Below are 15,574 nucleotides of genomic sequence, written 5' to 3'. Positions count from 1 at the left end.
GAGGTGGTGACCAGCAGGTGGCGCTCTGAGTCAGTTCACGGTGGCCTGGGTGCCGTGAAAGGCAACACTTAGACAAGGTGCCTGCTTTAAATCCTCAAAGTAAGGTTCTTTTAACCACTTGTCATAAAACACCCTGAGACACACGTCTTGGAAAATCGAAGTGTCAAGCTCAGCATCTTTGCCACATTTCAAACTAGGTAATTACCTTCTCTCCCAAAGGGAATCTGTTTTATGTATTTGTGTCCTTTCTAGGTTACAGGTTTCCCAAAGGCAAAGATCTTGCCTTCCATTCACTGCATACAATGCTGAAGTGAAATGCTTGTTTTACAATAACAATCTAATTATTCCACGTCCCTCTGAGCTACACGATGACCTGTTACATACTAATTGCTAGTAATATAGAAATGTGCCTACCTCCTATAAACCCCACACATAAACCTAAGTTTTATTTGACCTAAAGGTAAATTGCTTGTTTATTTCTCCTTTTTCATATAAAGTCATTTTTCTGCCATCCCAAATTGTAAGTCATTGCCAAATACACAACACTGCATTTTAGTCAGTCATTTTTATTTTCCGCAGTTTTTTTTTCAAACTACACACAACAAATACTTTGATATAATCTAAGATAATAAAATAGTTGAACAACTTTTTTTTTTTTTTTTTAGATTTACATTTGTATAGAAACAATCTGTGGAACTCCTCACTTCAAAACTAAGGTGTCTAAAAACAGTGATTCATCAGCATTGCTTTAAATAATTGTTTGGTTAAAAGTTGCAGTTTTCATTCTCAACTAAAATGTTGTCTCCATGCAGTGTCCCTTGGGTCCAAAGCTTAAGGCCTTGGGAAGGTGGCCAAGAAGAAGAGGATGGCCATTCTTTATCTCTGTCCTTCTCTCGTGTGGAGGACAGTGGCTGCAACAGGGTTGACATAAAAACCAGGAAGAAAACAAATCAATTGCACATCTCTAGTTTTCAAGGGTCAAAGACATAACAAGTCTGGGCAGAACATGTCCCTATCTGTAGATGGAAATCCCATCATGATGGCACCGCAGCCCCCCACAACTCTCCTTGGCTAATCATGTCAGTTATTACCAGAGGCTGTGGCCACTGTCCCTAAGTTCTCCCCCAAGGCCAGTCATTTTGTGACATTTAAGTTCTGCCCCATGCATCATGTCACTTGGATGCTGTGTCTTGATTCTTGGTGCCCAGTTAGAGTCTACCATCCCCTAAGAAATGCCTCAGCCCACCCTCAAATCCCCAGAATGCCCGAGAGCATAAGACCCCACAGAGACAGGGACTTTTCAGTGAATCTCCGCCCCGAGAGGCTGGGGCCCCTGGCCTATATCATCCCATTGATCTTAGTCCACTCGTAGATATCCTGTTCACACACGATGTCGGAGTTGATGAGGAGGTATCTGTCACCCACGCAGAAATGCTTCTGACAGGCGGCACATTTGAAACATTCCAGGTGATACACTTTGTCCTTCACCCGCATCGTCATCTCATAGGCACGGATCCGCTTGTCACAGGATGCACAGAGACCATCTTGGCCAAAAAGCCTGGGGGGGAGAAAGACAGAGAAGCTAGAAAGGCAGGTGCAGAGGTAAGACTGGAAGAAACAGCCTGAGGATGGGTTCCATGATGTAGGTTGGATTTCCAAGATGTCGCGAAGCAAGGAAGAGTTGGGTCCAGACAGACGGCCAACTAATTCATCCACCTCTCCACAACTGACTATGACTAATTCATAGTCTTTCCTAGAAGGAAGAGGGTCCTCTGACATGAAACCATGCCTGGGGCATTTGTGTTTGGCATAACTCGTCCTTCTTCCGAGCTCTCTCCCTGCTTCTAGGATGCCCTAGGACCTGCCTCTGTGAAAAGAGTCTTAACTGAAGTGATTTAAGAGGTTAGCTGTGTGTAAACTGATATAGCCATGATGAAGAAGAGTATGGAGATACCTTAAAAAACTAGGAATAAAACTACCATATGACCCAGCAAGCCCCCTATTGGGTATATACCCTGAAAAAAGCACATTTCAAAAAGACACATGTTCTCCACTGTTCATGGCAGCACTATTTACAATGGCCAGGAATTGGAAGCAACCTAGATGTCCACTGACAGATGAATGGATAAAGAAGTTGTGGCAGGCGCGCGCGCACACACACACACACACACACACACACAGGAATATTACTCAGCCATAAAAGGAATGAATTTGAGTCAGTTGTGGTGAAGTGGATGAAGCTAGAGCCTGTTATACAGAGTGAAGTAAATCAGACAGGGGAAAAACAAATATCATATATTAACACGTATATATGGAATCTAGAAAAATAGGACTATTGAACCTGTTTACAGGGGAGGAATGGAGACACAGAGGTAGAGAATGGACACAGCAGAGGAAGGAGAAGGTGGGATGAATTGAGAAAGTAGCATTGACATATATACACTGCCATGGGCAAGATAGATAGCTAGGCGGACGCTGCTCTGTAACACAGGGAGCCCAGCCTGTGCTCTGCGACAATCTAGAGGGGTAAATCAGGGCAGGGGATATATGTATATCATATATAGTTTTACATACATAATTATGACTTACTCATGTTGTACGGCAGAAACAAACACAACATTGTAAAATAATTTTCCTCCAATTAAAAAAAAAAAAAGGTTAGGCATAGATTGTGTGTTTCCTCCCAAGGGAACTTTTATTTTAGAAGGGGAGCAGGAGTAAAGCCCAGGGGCCTTCTTGAGAGGAATGCAATGAAATGGGCATCTTTCTGAGGCTCCTCCCACACACTATCACATCAAGGGCTCTAATTCCACCCACGGGGAGGGCTGGTCATTAACTTCTCCGGAGCCACACAGGCCATTGCACACAACAGCTTCTGGGAGATGGAGGGAGCTCAACAGTGAACAGTCCCTCAGCCACTCGGGGGACGAGCAGTATCTCTCCATATTGAATGGAAGATCCTAATTCAAGATCCTCACTGGCCCAATGGCATAAGTCTCTGAAAAACTTCTCTTCTGTCATCAAAATCAAGACCCTCCTAAGTCTCAGTTGACTGGTCATTTATTTTAAGCAATATGCGGTGTCAAAGCAGGAGATGCACTATGGTGGAGCCTACCGCATGCTGAGTTGCTTCAGTCCTGTCCGACTGCGCAACCCTATGGACTGTAGCCCTCCAGGCTCCTCTGCCCATGATTCTCCAGGCAAGAATACTAGAGTGGGTTGCCGTGGCCTCCTGCAGGGGATCTTCTTGACCCAGGGATCAAACTCGCGTCTCTTACATCTCCCGCACTGGCAGGTGGGTTCTTTACCACTCATGCCACCTAGGGAGGCCGGAGCCTAGCGCAGTGGTTCTCAAAGTGTGGTCCTGGGACCAACCACATTGCATCCCCTGGGAACTTGCTAGAAGTGCACACTCAGGCCCTCCTGACTGAGACCTCTGTGGGTAGAGGCCCAACCGTCTGCCTGGTCCTGAATACGGCCAGGTGATGCTAATGCAGGCTGAAGTTTGGGAATCAGCCCACACGAGCTGGATAACACAAGTGCTGGAGTCAGAAGACTCAGCTTCAGGCAGGCCCGGCCCTGAGTACCTGAGTGACCCTGTTGAGACCTCTGTTGACTGTGCGCTCGTGGAATGACAGTCATCACAGCATCAACCTCACCCGGCTGTTGGAGGATGGAACGCAGCAAGTCAAAGCTCCAGTGCTCAAGGGTGTAGCCAACGCTGGATGGGCTTTAACACATTTTGGGGGTATTCCCAAAGGGGCCAGTCTTGCTGCCTGATTACATGGCATGTCAGCAGGTCTTTTCCATGGGAAACCTTCAGAGAAGTTTTAGGTAAATGCTTGTTCTTCTCAGAAGTTCTTAGGAACTTCAGCGTAGCAGCGAATCAACTGGTAGGTTCTGAGAGGATGTAGGGGCGATGAGAGCAGTTGACAAATTTAGAGCAGAATGAATGGAACCAGGAAGACGCGGTCCGTGGGTAGAGAGCTTGCAGTTACAGACAGGCTGGCTAGTTTCCCTCCAAATCCCACTCTCCATGAGAAGATCTCCAAGTGTTTTCAAAGCCCCACCTGGGAGCAAACTCATTACTGGGGGAAGAGCACTTCATCCCAAGATGGCAGATGGTGGAACTGTCGGGAACTACCACCTTGGAGGCCATGGAGTGGAAAGACAGTTCTGATTTCCTGATTGTTCAGTCAGAGGAGTTTGGGCCTGAGTGAGAATAAACGACTCACAAAACAGCATGCGTGGAAAGCAGCCAACCGCCTGGGGTGTGTGGCCCTTACGGAAGGGGAGCGTTTATTAAAGGGAAATCGGGGGGTAAATTACACACACGTCAGGCAGTTAATGACAGGAAGCATGAAGGACTAATATCTGGGAGACACCTTCAGATCCCAACATCACCTCCAATCAGCCAGTTCTCCTGGAGCCAGGGACATCCTCTGCCTTGGCTTCCATGTCTTAAGCTGTAAGACAAGAGAACTGGAAGGGAAGGAAGGCCTCTACAGCCCCTTCCAGTTCTGGTGTGCTGAGACTTCACTAAGTGAAAATAAGCTAGGACTTGACATCTAACTTGCACATTCACCTCTGGCACCAAGAATTGGTAACTTAGGCTGGCTATCCCAGAAACTGACCCTGAGGCCAGGATTTATTAAGGATGTGTCATCAGGGAAAACAGGTACAGTGGCGAGGGAAACCAGACAGAAGATGGAAGGCAGGCCAAGTTGCAGTCTTGGGCCAAGTCCCCCAGAAGGGAGCTTTGGCCTGAATGCATGGGGACTCTGGGGTGTAAGTTATGTCTCCAAGTGGCCTTGGCTCCAGGCAAGATTACTGGACTTCGGTCTCTGGCAGTGCCAGCCACTGGGCAAGGTCTGCTGGGCATTGGGTGGGTGGGTGGGGGTACTGGGCAGGCTTCTGGCTTTAACAGAAAGGTGCTGTTGAAGGTAAAACAATAGGGGGTGGGGGCTGCACTGAGCACAAAAATCATAAAAAGAGATCTGAGGGGATCTGGACTCGGTACTGACATTAACAGCTACTGTTAAGTTCCCAAGAAAACCACATAAATAGCACAGGGTTTATTTGGGTTCAGGCTTCCCTGGTGGCTTAGATGGTAAAGAATCTGCCTGTAATGCAGGAGACGTGGGTTCAATCCCTGGGTCAGGAGGATCCCCTAGAGAAGGGGATGGCTACCCTCTCCAGTATTCCTGCCTGGAGAATTCCATGGACAGAAGAGACTGGTGGGCTGCAGTCTATGGAGTCGCAGAGAGTCGGATACAACTTAGCAATTAAAAGTTTATTTAGGTTCTGCATGGGGATCTCCTGATTATATGAGGCTAAACGTCTGAAAAAGACTTTAACAGGCCAGGCAGCAACTGGAAACCCTGGGGAGAAGCTCTCCCCAGGTGGGGGGCGGGGGAGGGGCGGGGGCAAGGACTGAACACCATCCCAGCACACATTTCGTCACTCCTCCAACTTGCCTTTTGCAAAGGCGCTGTCAGCTATGTTAAGAATGCAAGCAAACAAGTCCATGGCTGAAGGGCCATGCCTGCAGCAAGAAACGATTTTTCTCCTCTGTCAAGAGGTGTCATGTCTGAAGCTTCCACCTGCCCATTTTAATAACAATATAAATATGAAAGGATGGCTGGAAACGCCTGCACTAACACAGAGTTAATTAACATGTTGCCTAGGAATGTAGCAGGGAAAAGAATTATTTCATGTCACCAAGACACAAGTTAATTAACACTGGGTTCTCCCAGACTATTTTTTTTCTATCCTTTTTAAAAATGCAAGAGATTAACAAGCCCAGGCAGCACGGGGTTTTCTTCTTGAATGTTATATAAAACCTCAGAGATAGGGAGAAACCTGGGCTCTTTTGACCTTACTCTATCTGTACTTCATTTAATAAGATTCAAATGATTTGACAGGAATGTAGTCAGGGGGCCCAGTGGGAATCATTTACCCGTCTGCTTTTCCACACTGATTTGGCAAACTAGTAGGGAGCAGAATCAGGTCTCTATTTACCCCAGTTCTATGTTCTTGTTCCTTAATAATAATAGTAATAATAAATGGTCAAAATTAAAATCATGATCCTTGGAAACTTGACTTCTTTTCTCTGAACCACCAAATTTGCAAGGACTTTAATCAGGAAATTTAGGGGGGAGAAAAAGCTTATTCTGTCAGTCTCTGGGTAAACAGATAAGCTTGCTTCACCATGGAATTGCCTGCAGTTTTTTTTTTTTTTTTTTTTTTAATGTAAAATGCTCTGAGGGCAGGTTTGGGAGAAAGAGCTGGCCTGGCAGCCAAGGGCACTGGAGTCTAAACAAGCTTCCCTGGGTTGGGTGGTCCTAATGTATTAAGGCTGCATGCTCCACAGACCCCGTACCCCACGAAGACGGCAAAAACATTGACAGCTACACAGTCGAGCAGATTTGACAGCAGAGGGCATGGAGTTACCTCTGCCGCAGCTAATACGGAGCTGGAAATTTCATATGAAACTAGAACATTCCAGGCAAAGGCACTCGTTTGAGAGTCGGAAAATTCACATAGCCAAACGTATGACCCAGAGTATCCGAGATAGCTTCAGTGCCTGTCTCAGTGGGTGTTCTAGAGTTCCTCTTTTGCCTTTCCATTCTTCCATCACTTTGTTCATTAGGTCGGGAAAGACTCTAATGATAAACGTCATGAGGGTTACTGAAAGACAGCAGCTGACTGAAGCGACTTAGCAGCAGCAACATCTCTTTGATACCCATGCACCATGCCAAGCACCTTACATGTACCACCTCATCTAATTCCCACCCCTTCCTGGAAGCAGGTACTGCTGTTCTATAACCCCATTTTACAGATGAGGAAATTGAGGCTTAGGAAGGTTATGTAACTTGTCCAAGGTCACAGAGCTAGAAAGTAGGGATGCCGGGGCTCAAATCTACAGCTGACTTCAGGGCCTTCCTGCTGTGACCAAAACTGCTTGGTGTGCTGCGGTGAGATTGTACTTTCAATTTTTCTTAATTTATTTTTAATTGAAGCATAATTACAATATTGTGTGGGGTTCTGCCATACATCAACATGGATCAGCCATAGGCATGCATATGTCCCCTTCCTCTTAGCCTCCCTCCAACCTCCCACCCCATCCCACCCCTCTACGTTGTCTTAGAGCCCCAGATTGAGTTCCTTGAGTCATACAGCGAGTTCCCAATGGCTATCTATTTATAAACATTAGTGTATATGTTTCCATGCTACTCTTTTAAAATTTCTGATCACATTATATTGAGATCTTACAAAAGAATACTTATAACCTGTGCATATGTTTTTGAAGCATCAAATGAGCTGCTAGGAATCCACCCTCAAACTTACAAGCTTCAAAACTCCCAGTTCCCTTGGCATACCCTGTGCCTTCCTTCCCCACCCTCTCCCTTTGTCTGACCCCCAGAGGGAACCATTATTCTGAATTTTGTGCTCATCACTCTCTTTAAAATCACTCTCTTTTTAAAATATGAGAATTGGACCACACAGGCATGTGTCCCCGAGAACATGCTTCTCTAACAGGAGGAAAGGCCAACTGCTCCCCTGCACAGGGCAGCTGAGACCAACGTGATCTCACCGGCCCAGGTGGCAGGCGCCAGGGAGACAGAGCCAGGGCCCCAGGAGGGCGGCAAGGTCGCACCTGAGATAGTCTCGGCGGCAGAGCTTCCGGCCCAGCTTGTAGTAGAGGCGCCGGCCCACCTCGCCCAGCCGGCACCCGCAGAGGTCACAGCTGAGGCAGTCCTCGTGCCAGTACTGGTCGATGGCCTTCAGGAAGTAGCGGTCCCCGATGTTCTGCTGGCAGCCTCCGCATGTCAGCAGGGACGGGGGCATCTGCAGCACCTCGTCCACCGGCTCCCTGGAAGGAAGGCCATGCATTAGGGATGGCCTCACCTCGGGGAGACCAGCGCCAGGGGCTCAGGAGTCATGCTGCGCCCCACAGAGAACCTCACTCAATTGTCTGGTGACATCGGAGAAAGGAGGGGAGAGCATACACCTAGGGCAGACGACGGCAAAGAGGCCCCGCCAGCCTTGGGTTAGGACGGGAAAGGGCTAGTCCCTACGTTCTAGATCCTGGAAGAAGCAAGGGCGGCACCCAGGCAAAGGGTACTGCAACCCCCCCACCTATAGCCCAGCCCCCTCCCAGACCTGTGGTCTCTCTTCTTCTTGATCCCCCCTCCCCTCCTACTCTACCTCCACACCTCATCTCTTTCCTCCCCCCATATCCCGGAGCCAAGGGCACTGCCCAATTCCAGAGGAGACACCAGGACTCTAAGAGCTGCTTGTGGCCAGAACAGTGACTAGTGGGTTAAACGTTTTCAAATTCCCTTTTGAATCTCTGTGCCACCTGGACTCCATCCCTTTCCAACTGCACGAACGTAGAGATGAGGATGAAAGGGTCCCCAAATTATTTTAGGTTACTTTCTCTTTCCCAAATAAAAATACCATCAAGATATAATAGAAATTCTCATTATTTTTAACAGAAGCTCCACATCCTATCCTTCTTATGGAATGAGTCCTTGAGGAAAAATCTCAAGGTGTTGATTAAAGCCACTGTTATATTTATAAAGGAGATCAAACAGATCTTTTTGCACATGAACACTTTTACAGCAGCAAAACTGATTCGCATGAAGTTGATTTAGGAAAGAAAATGGGGAGGGGCCAATAGTTCTTTTCGGGAGAGAGTGTGGAAGGCAATTAAACACTGAAATCTCCTCCAGGCAATTGTTAAGAGTGAGCCTGTGACATGCGTTCTTTTATTACAAAATCATACAGTGTCTCCAGTTCACTTAACTGGAATCTGAATCCTTTTGTTTTACATTTTAAAAGAAATAACTTTACTTGGCAGAAGAAGATAAAAAAAATAGAGTGCGAGAAATGATTCCTGCACCAGATGGGACATAGGAAAAACCGAATACCTGTTGATCTGTAGCAATTAACAAATGCTCTCTTGAACTTCATTCAAACACAAATCTATTTTTCAAAAATCTATTACGTTTGGAAAAATGGACCTTCTGCCAACTGTGAAATTCCCAAAGGGAATTTCCCCCTTGGTATCTTGAAGATATAAATCTGTGTCTCCTATTTCCAGCTGATGCTGGCTTACTTGGTGACCTTGCATCCTGACTGGCCTGTGCCCACAGCATTTAAGGGCCTTTATACTTAGGAAGGATGAGGCTCAGGGAATCAGTGTTGATAACACACTCTGACACCTTCAGAGAACTCTGTCTTTAAAGTGCACGCTTCCCTGTGAATATTCAGGCATATTGAAACCGAGCCCACACTTTGTAGAATGGGTATGAGGGTCGTTTGTGAGATGATCTCCTTTTAGACCAGGGAAGTGTAAAACCCAAACTAATTATCTCCTAAAACCTTGACTTTAAATAGAGTTTTAAACATCCACTGAAGCCTGACTTGTCTTTGTTTCCACAGGTTATGTATAAAGACTTCCACCCTCCCTCCTGAAAAATAAAACACCCAGCATTTTCCTGTGCCTCAGAATCACTTCTCTTCCCTTTTCACAGCCTGTGGCCTTACTTTAGGCTTTCAGAAACATTCATGGAACCTCAACACCACTGGATGGCCTGCCAACCAACTGTGAAAGAAGAGAATTTGCACTTAGCTGGTGCAAAACTGCCTGGAATTGAAATGAACTGCTCCTGTTATTCACAGGGAGGCAGTAGGGGCCACCGATGGCACAGAAGAGGAAATCTGTGTGTGTGTGAATTCTGGCTGTCTTTCTGTCTAAATGTTTCATTTGCATAGGCCTAGTCAAGTTTCTGGGTGTAATTTGGAGTTGCTGATCAGACTGACCTCAGTCACACTGACCCAAGTATGTACGCACTGAAGCATCTGGTAGGGTAGTGGTCCACAGGAGAAATGTGAAGCCAAAAAGCTACTGTCTGTGATGGCCTAAGATGAGATACGAAAGGACTGGATAAGATATTGGCTCTATCTTTCTATAATTAAAGATAATATCACATTATCTTTGGTGGATGTTCCAAGCCAATAACTGTGGGACTCAGCCTCTAATTAATATTTTACATTCTCCTAGAGCCTATCTGAACATTACACCTCAATACACTTTGGCCTGGATTTCTGGGATAATTTCTCAACAGTTTCCAAGGAAGATATGGGGAAAAAATGTTCTGCAATAATTTCTCAGCTAGCTGGTCCATCTCCAATTAGAGCCTATCTTCATTGGGCAAATAATAAAGCAAAGGATAGAGAAGAGCACCCTACTGAGCATCCTTCCGCAGATGCCTGCTGTGTTATGAGGTGAAGATGTTTCAATTTTCCAGTCTCTCTGTGAAAAAGTACAAACTTTGAAAGGAGCAAACTTCCTTCAGGGAACTGAAACCTCCAGATTTATCTTCTAATAAAAAGATTAGTGACTAAGTTCTGTTGATCGAAAAGGCATTAGGCACCTTTCAAAGGTAATTCATCCAATTCACTCTATTGTATTACTATCATCTTGCCCAGGCTCTGAAAACTCAGGGCTAAGTTGTAATTCTAGGTTTGTAAAAAAAAAAAAAAAAAAAAAAAAAAAAGTGAGCAAAGCACCCTTCCCAGAGTTTTCCTAAATAAATACTTAAAAAAAAAAAAAAAAAAGGCAATGTTATTTTTTTTCCCTGAGAATTTAAGGAAGCTGGGTTTTTGTTAGAACAAACCTGACTCCTTGTAGATCTGGCTTCTGAACCTTCAAGATTGAATAGTGATGTTTATATTCTCACTGGATTATGGTTACTTCCTGTGTTTTATGAGAACACGCTGAGCTTTTATGCTGGTAACTGAGGGTAAAACCCAGGTATATAAACACCATAGGAGGCTGAAATTGGGAGGAGGTATTTCAATCAGGAAAGCACAATTCTTTTAAAGCAGGAAAAGAAAACAAAACAAATGCCTCTTAAAAGCACAAATGGACAAGTCATTAACCAGCTCCTTTGGTCTGTGTAACAAATCCCTTCAAAGGATTTAGATGGGGACTTCAAAGGAATAAAAATTCTCAAAACCAGACAGCTAATGAATCTTAAAAGGGCATTTGCGCTGACGGGAAAATGACATCTTAAACATCCCTTTCTCCCCATGTTAACACTGAGCAGTGTGCTGAAGGTAAAGATTGGGAAGAGGGTGATACTTCAAGCCAGTCGGGGCTCAGAAAACAAATGCGGTTCATTTAGAGCTCTGGTTCCCAGATCCTAAACCCTTTGAGATTGTGACAAAAGCCGTAAGACTCCGCTCTCTGGAAAAATTCACCTAATACCCAAAATGGTGCACTAACTTTGGAGGTTCAAAGGTACCCATCGGTGGACTCCGAGGGGAGAGGCGTGTCCGCGTATCCAGACTAACTCCCGTGTTGTTCGGCTGCTCTAAAGTCTCTGGAGGCCTGAGTGAGCTCCGAGGTGAACTCTCGCACCTCCTCACCCGCGGGTCCCCGGCGCCGTGGGCAACCGCTCCACCTGCGGACCCGGAAGGGGACCGTCGGGGACCCGGGGTCGGGGGCTCCACTTGTAGTGTCCCCCTTTCCAGGACCAAACGGACAAAGAGAAGGAACGAGAGGGAAGAAGGGAGCAGAATCGAGTCCTGAAGGCTCTGGGGACTGCACCGGCGCGCCTCTAACCTCCCCCTGTGCATGCTCCTGTGCAAACTTTCTGGCCCGAAGTGGCTTTAGGGAGCGTCCCAGGGAGCCGCGAGGGGCCCGCTGAGGCGCCGGGCCGACCCCTCTTCCTGCCGCCCGCCACCCAGCCCCTCTCCCAGTGTCCCTGGAGTCACCCAAGAGGATGCGGGAGCCCCGCGCACGGCAGAGGGAACCAAGGGCACGCCGCGGGCGCGCACCTGGAGCCTTCTCGCCGGCCGCCCGCCCCACCCCGCCGCCCCGGGTCGCGAGGCCGTGGACCCTCGGTGGCAGGGGCGTCGCACTTACTCAGATGGGTCCAGGCTCTTCCTCTCGATGGCCGAGGACATTGGGGAGGGAGGTGGCGTGCCAGGCGGTGGGGGCGCTCCCTTTGTGGCGCGGGGCTGGCCGGCTGCCGGGGCTCGGACCCCCTCGGGTGCTCGGGCGCCGCCGCCGCCGCCGCCGCTCCTGCGCCTCTTCTTGCTCCGGCGCTCTGGCGGCGAGCTCGCCCCTCCGCGCTCAAGGACAGTCACCGCGCTCCCTTCAAACGCCAAAGAGAGAGAGCGAATCACCGGGCTGCCGGCGCGCCGCGGCCGAGGAGGGGACCGGGGCGCGCAGCCTGGCCCCGGGCGGCTGCAGCTGCTACTGCTGCTCAGGACTTAACCTTCCATCCCGGTCCCGCCGCCACCGCCGCCGCCGCCGCCGCCGCCGCCGGGTCTGGCTCGGCTCGCGCGCTGTCGCCGGCTCCGCGCCGCCCGCGGGGATGGTGCGCGCCCGCCCGGCCGCCCCGCGCCCCTCGCACCTTCAGCCGGGGTTGCGGCGCGCAGCTCGCCGCCGAGGGCAGGGAGGGGGCGGCGGCCTGGGGGCGGGGAGGGGACACCGCGCCTCTCTCCCCCGGCTCCCTCCTCTCTCGGGAAGGTCTATTTTCGCTCAGCTTTCCTCTGTCTCTGGTTTCATTTCCTTTTTCCTGATCACGATTCAAATACAATAGAAGGAAATCACATTTAAAGAGACAGCTGCCCGGTCCTCCCCCCCCATCATCTTTTTTCTTCCCTTTTTTTTTTTAAACGGGGCTCCTGGGGATTAGCGATACAAACAGCGGCAGCCGCAGCAAGACTGAGTTGGCTTCTTAAAGGGGCCAGCGTCGGGGACAGGGAGACTCGCTCAGAGAACACCTCTCCTTGGAGAGGCGTCTGGGTTGCCTGTAAAGCATTCTTTAGGGCTTTCCCTCTTCGGCGTTCCCCTTTTGGTTAACTAAGATTGAAAGTGACCAGCGGGCCGCTCAAGGAAGAAAGAAAAAACGAAAATGTGAAATAAACACATACAGAGATGTACGGTTCCAAGTGGCTTTCGCGCGCGTCCGGGGTTGGAGGTCCCAGGTCCGCGGTCAGGGAACGCGGAGATGCCCCCAAGACAGCGCGGCTCTGCTGGCAGAGGACTTGTGACTGCGTCCGCGCTCCAAAAAGACGACAGGAGCTGTGCGAGCAGGGACCGCACGGGCTGGGTACGCCTGAGCAGTACCAGGGGCAGCAAATCCCGAGGGAGGGTGTTTGGGAGGGACCAAGCTGGTCTGAGTCTCCTCTCCATCTGCTGGTGGCAGAATTCCCTCCCTCAGCATCTTTAAAAATCGGACCCCTGCGGTTAAACTGGCCCTTCCTGTAAAGGGCCAATAGCACTCTTCACAGAGAAAAGTGCCTCTCCAATGATGGAAAGCAATGCTTGGAGACTATTTTGCCCTGGGTCAGGAAAAGAGAGAGAAAGCAGACTTGTTTAGTTCAGGTTTCCCCTCTAATCTCAAGGACAAATTCCAAGAAGAGTAGGGAATGTAGAAGGGGAGAGGAGGAAGCTAATAGTCTTCTCTTCAATAGAGCAAAACTTTAGGTCCCTTGGGCCTCATCAGAGTTCCCTGAAAATAATTGCATCCAGAAATTATTACTAAAGGCCTACTTGTGCATGCCACAAGTCTTGTAAAGAAGAAGCTACCAGTATTCTCAGGATCCATGGTTTTATAGGAGCAGTCTAGATCATGGTCATGGGCACTGTCTTCCTGTTTTAAAGATGGCACTGAAGGGTCTGGATGAGTTCACCCCGGAAGGTGGTGGTTGAAGTCAGAAGTACATCCCTGTAGGCTTCGTTTTCCTTGTTTAAAGCTGATTCTAACTTCTTACATGCATGCCTAGAATTTACCATTGTCTGCATGCTCTTGTCCTTTTCTTATGTCCATGTCCAAAGCTTAGGTCCCTATGGGTATAATAAAAATCTCTCCCTATTTCCTCCACCGTCTCCTCTGTGTGTGTGTGTGTGTGTGTGTGTGTGTGTGTCAAAGGAAGTCTTAAGAGTAGCTGTGGGTCCAACGCAAGCCTTTCAATCTAAAAAGAACTTCTCCTGCTCAGGCCCTTGTTTTTAATTAAAAAAGGAAAAATGTCTAGCATTTTTAAGTCAGTCTAAATTACGTGATAAACATATAACCCACCACTCTACAATAAAAAATGAAAATAAACAAATAGGCTTTGATGAGCAATTCACCTGCTTACAACCAATCGATGTGTTGGTGAAACGCTAAGACTTGGGCATTGGACTGCCTGCGTTTGATTTAGGCTCTTACTTATCAGCTAGTGGAGCCTATCTAGGAAAGTCACTTAATCTGAAGAGGCAGTATTGGGTAGTGGCTGTGAAGCCAGACTGCCTTCATAACAACCCACACTTTCCTACCTGTGATCCTAGTGGAAGAGCAGGAATTTATAAACTCCCAGGATCCTTATCTGTCAATGGGGGTACCAGAGCCTATTGCATCAACTGCTGTGAGGATTAAATGAGTAAACACATGCAGTGTGGCCCATAGACCTGTAATGAACTGGGGGTAATACTGGATATGAGATTACATGCATGCAAAGCATTTGGTGTATACTAAGCACTCATAAATGGTAACTTCTGTGTTGTAGGAAAAAATCGCCGGGAGAATTTAGAGAGTTTGAAATTAAATTCAAAGGTGAAATGGAGGTTAAAAATAAGAACTTCCCAATTTCTCACCTAGGTTTGAAAACCTGTCCCATTTTTAAAAAGCAAACAGAACAGTGTCCTTTCACTCCATCTCCTTGTGCTCGTATGCAAAACATATATGCATTTTCCAGTTTAATGTTCACTATCTTGGTGACTACGTGATGTGTTTTCATCTGCTTGCTTTTATTAAATCTGATAAGTTGCTTCCTCCCTTGCTATATAGTTTTGCATGGAGCCTTAGTTGTTAAATTAAATATATCCTTGGGTTCCAGGAGGTAACCTCCAAACGGCCAACTTTGGGACATGAAGTTTCCTTTTAATAATATGCTTCTGTTTTGACCCGAATGTGTAAAGAAAGAGTGATTACTGATGACTTTGGGTCAGTTTCTTATCTTTCACCACTCTTTGGGGAGAACTTCCTTAGAGAAAGTGAATATTTGAAATGGTATCTTAAGATTTCAATTTCACACACAGTGGTTGTAAGGAATAACTGCCTGCCGGTGGGATTTCATTTCTATTCAACGGGCAATTAAATTGCTCAAATTTAAGTTTAACATTTAGAATCGAGTCTCAAAATGTGTTTTCATTATGAATAATTTTAAAGCAATCATAACCTTATTGTATCCTTCCATAGCAACCTTATGCTTTATGTAGAAGAGCGACTCAGTAACTAGGAGGCAATTCGAACATGTAAAATGGTCCTTGAGAGTTGAGGAAATCTGGACTTGATCCCTCCCCAGTGGGTTTGCAATTTAATTCCTTTTACGCACCCCGACTCCTTGCGAATCTTACATACCTTAAAATTTAGAAAATTTCCAAGTTTTCCTTCCTGAATGTGAATGTCACAGGAAGACTGAATCAGTTGGCATGATGATTCTGACTCTAGGTGGATTACTTTCTTCCTGTTGGCATTTTCTATTCTTTTTGCTTATTACATCTAGA

The 15,574-nt window shown here is 47.3% G+C and overlaps 1 protein-coding gene across 3 annotated transcripts; it reads right to left on the bottom strand.

The window, feature by feature from the left end:
- Window positions 1-546: 546 nt before the first annotated feature.
- LMO2 (LIM domain only 2) lies at window positions 547-13,234 on the bottom strand. 3 transcript variants are annotated; one of them, XM_025266246.3, is made up of 4 exons: window positions 12,958-13,234; window positions 11,942-12,173; window positions 7,661-7,876; window positions 547-1,558 (listed from the first exon to the last, which is right to left on the bottom strand). In XM_025266246.3, exons 1-4 carry the CDS (start codon window positions 13,217-13,219, stop codon window positions 1,339-1,341), a joined length of 930 nt encoding a protein of 309 aa, XP_025122031.1. In that variant the 5' UTR covers window positions 13,220-13,234; the 3' UTR covers window positions 547-1,338. The 3 variants fall into 3 exon arrangements, with proteins under 3 accessions (XP_025122031.1, XP_044785211.1, XP_025122032.1); XM_044929276.2 differs by lacking the exon at window positions 12,958-13,234 and adding an exon at window positions 12,435-12,594; XM_025266247.3 differs by lacking the exon at window positions 12,958-13,234 and adding an exon at window positions 12,297-12,416.
- Window positions 13,235-15,574: the final 2,340 nt, after the last annotated feature.

Source organism: Bubalus bubalis, chromosome 16, assembly GCF_019923935.1.
Source record: "Bubalus bubalis isolate 160015118507 breed Murrah chromosome 16, NDDB_SH_1, whole genome shotgun sequence".
NCBI lineage: Eukaryota > Metazoa > Chordata > Mammalia > Artiodactyla > Bovidae > Bubalus > Bubalus bubalis.
Note: the sequence above shows the minus strand (reverse complement) of the source record. Positions and strands in the feature narration are given on the sequence as shown.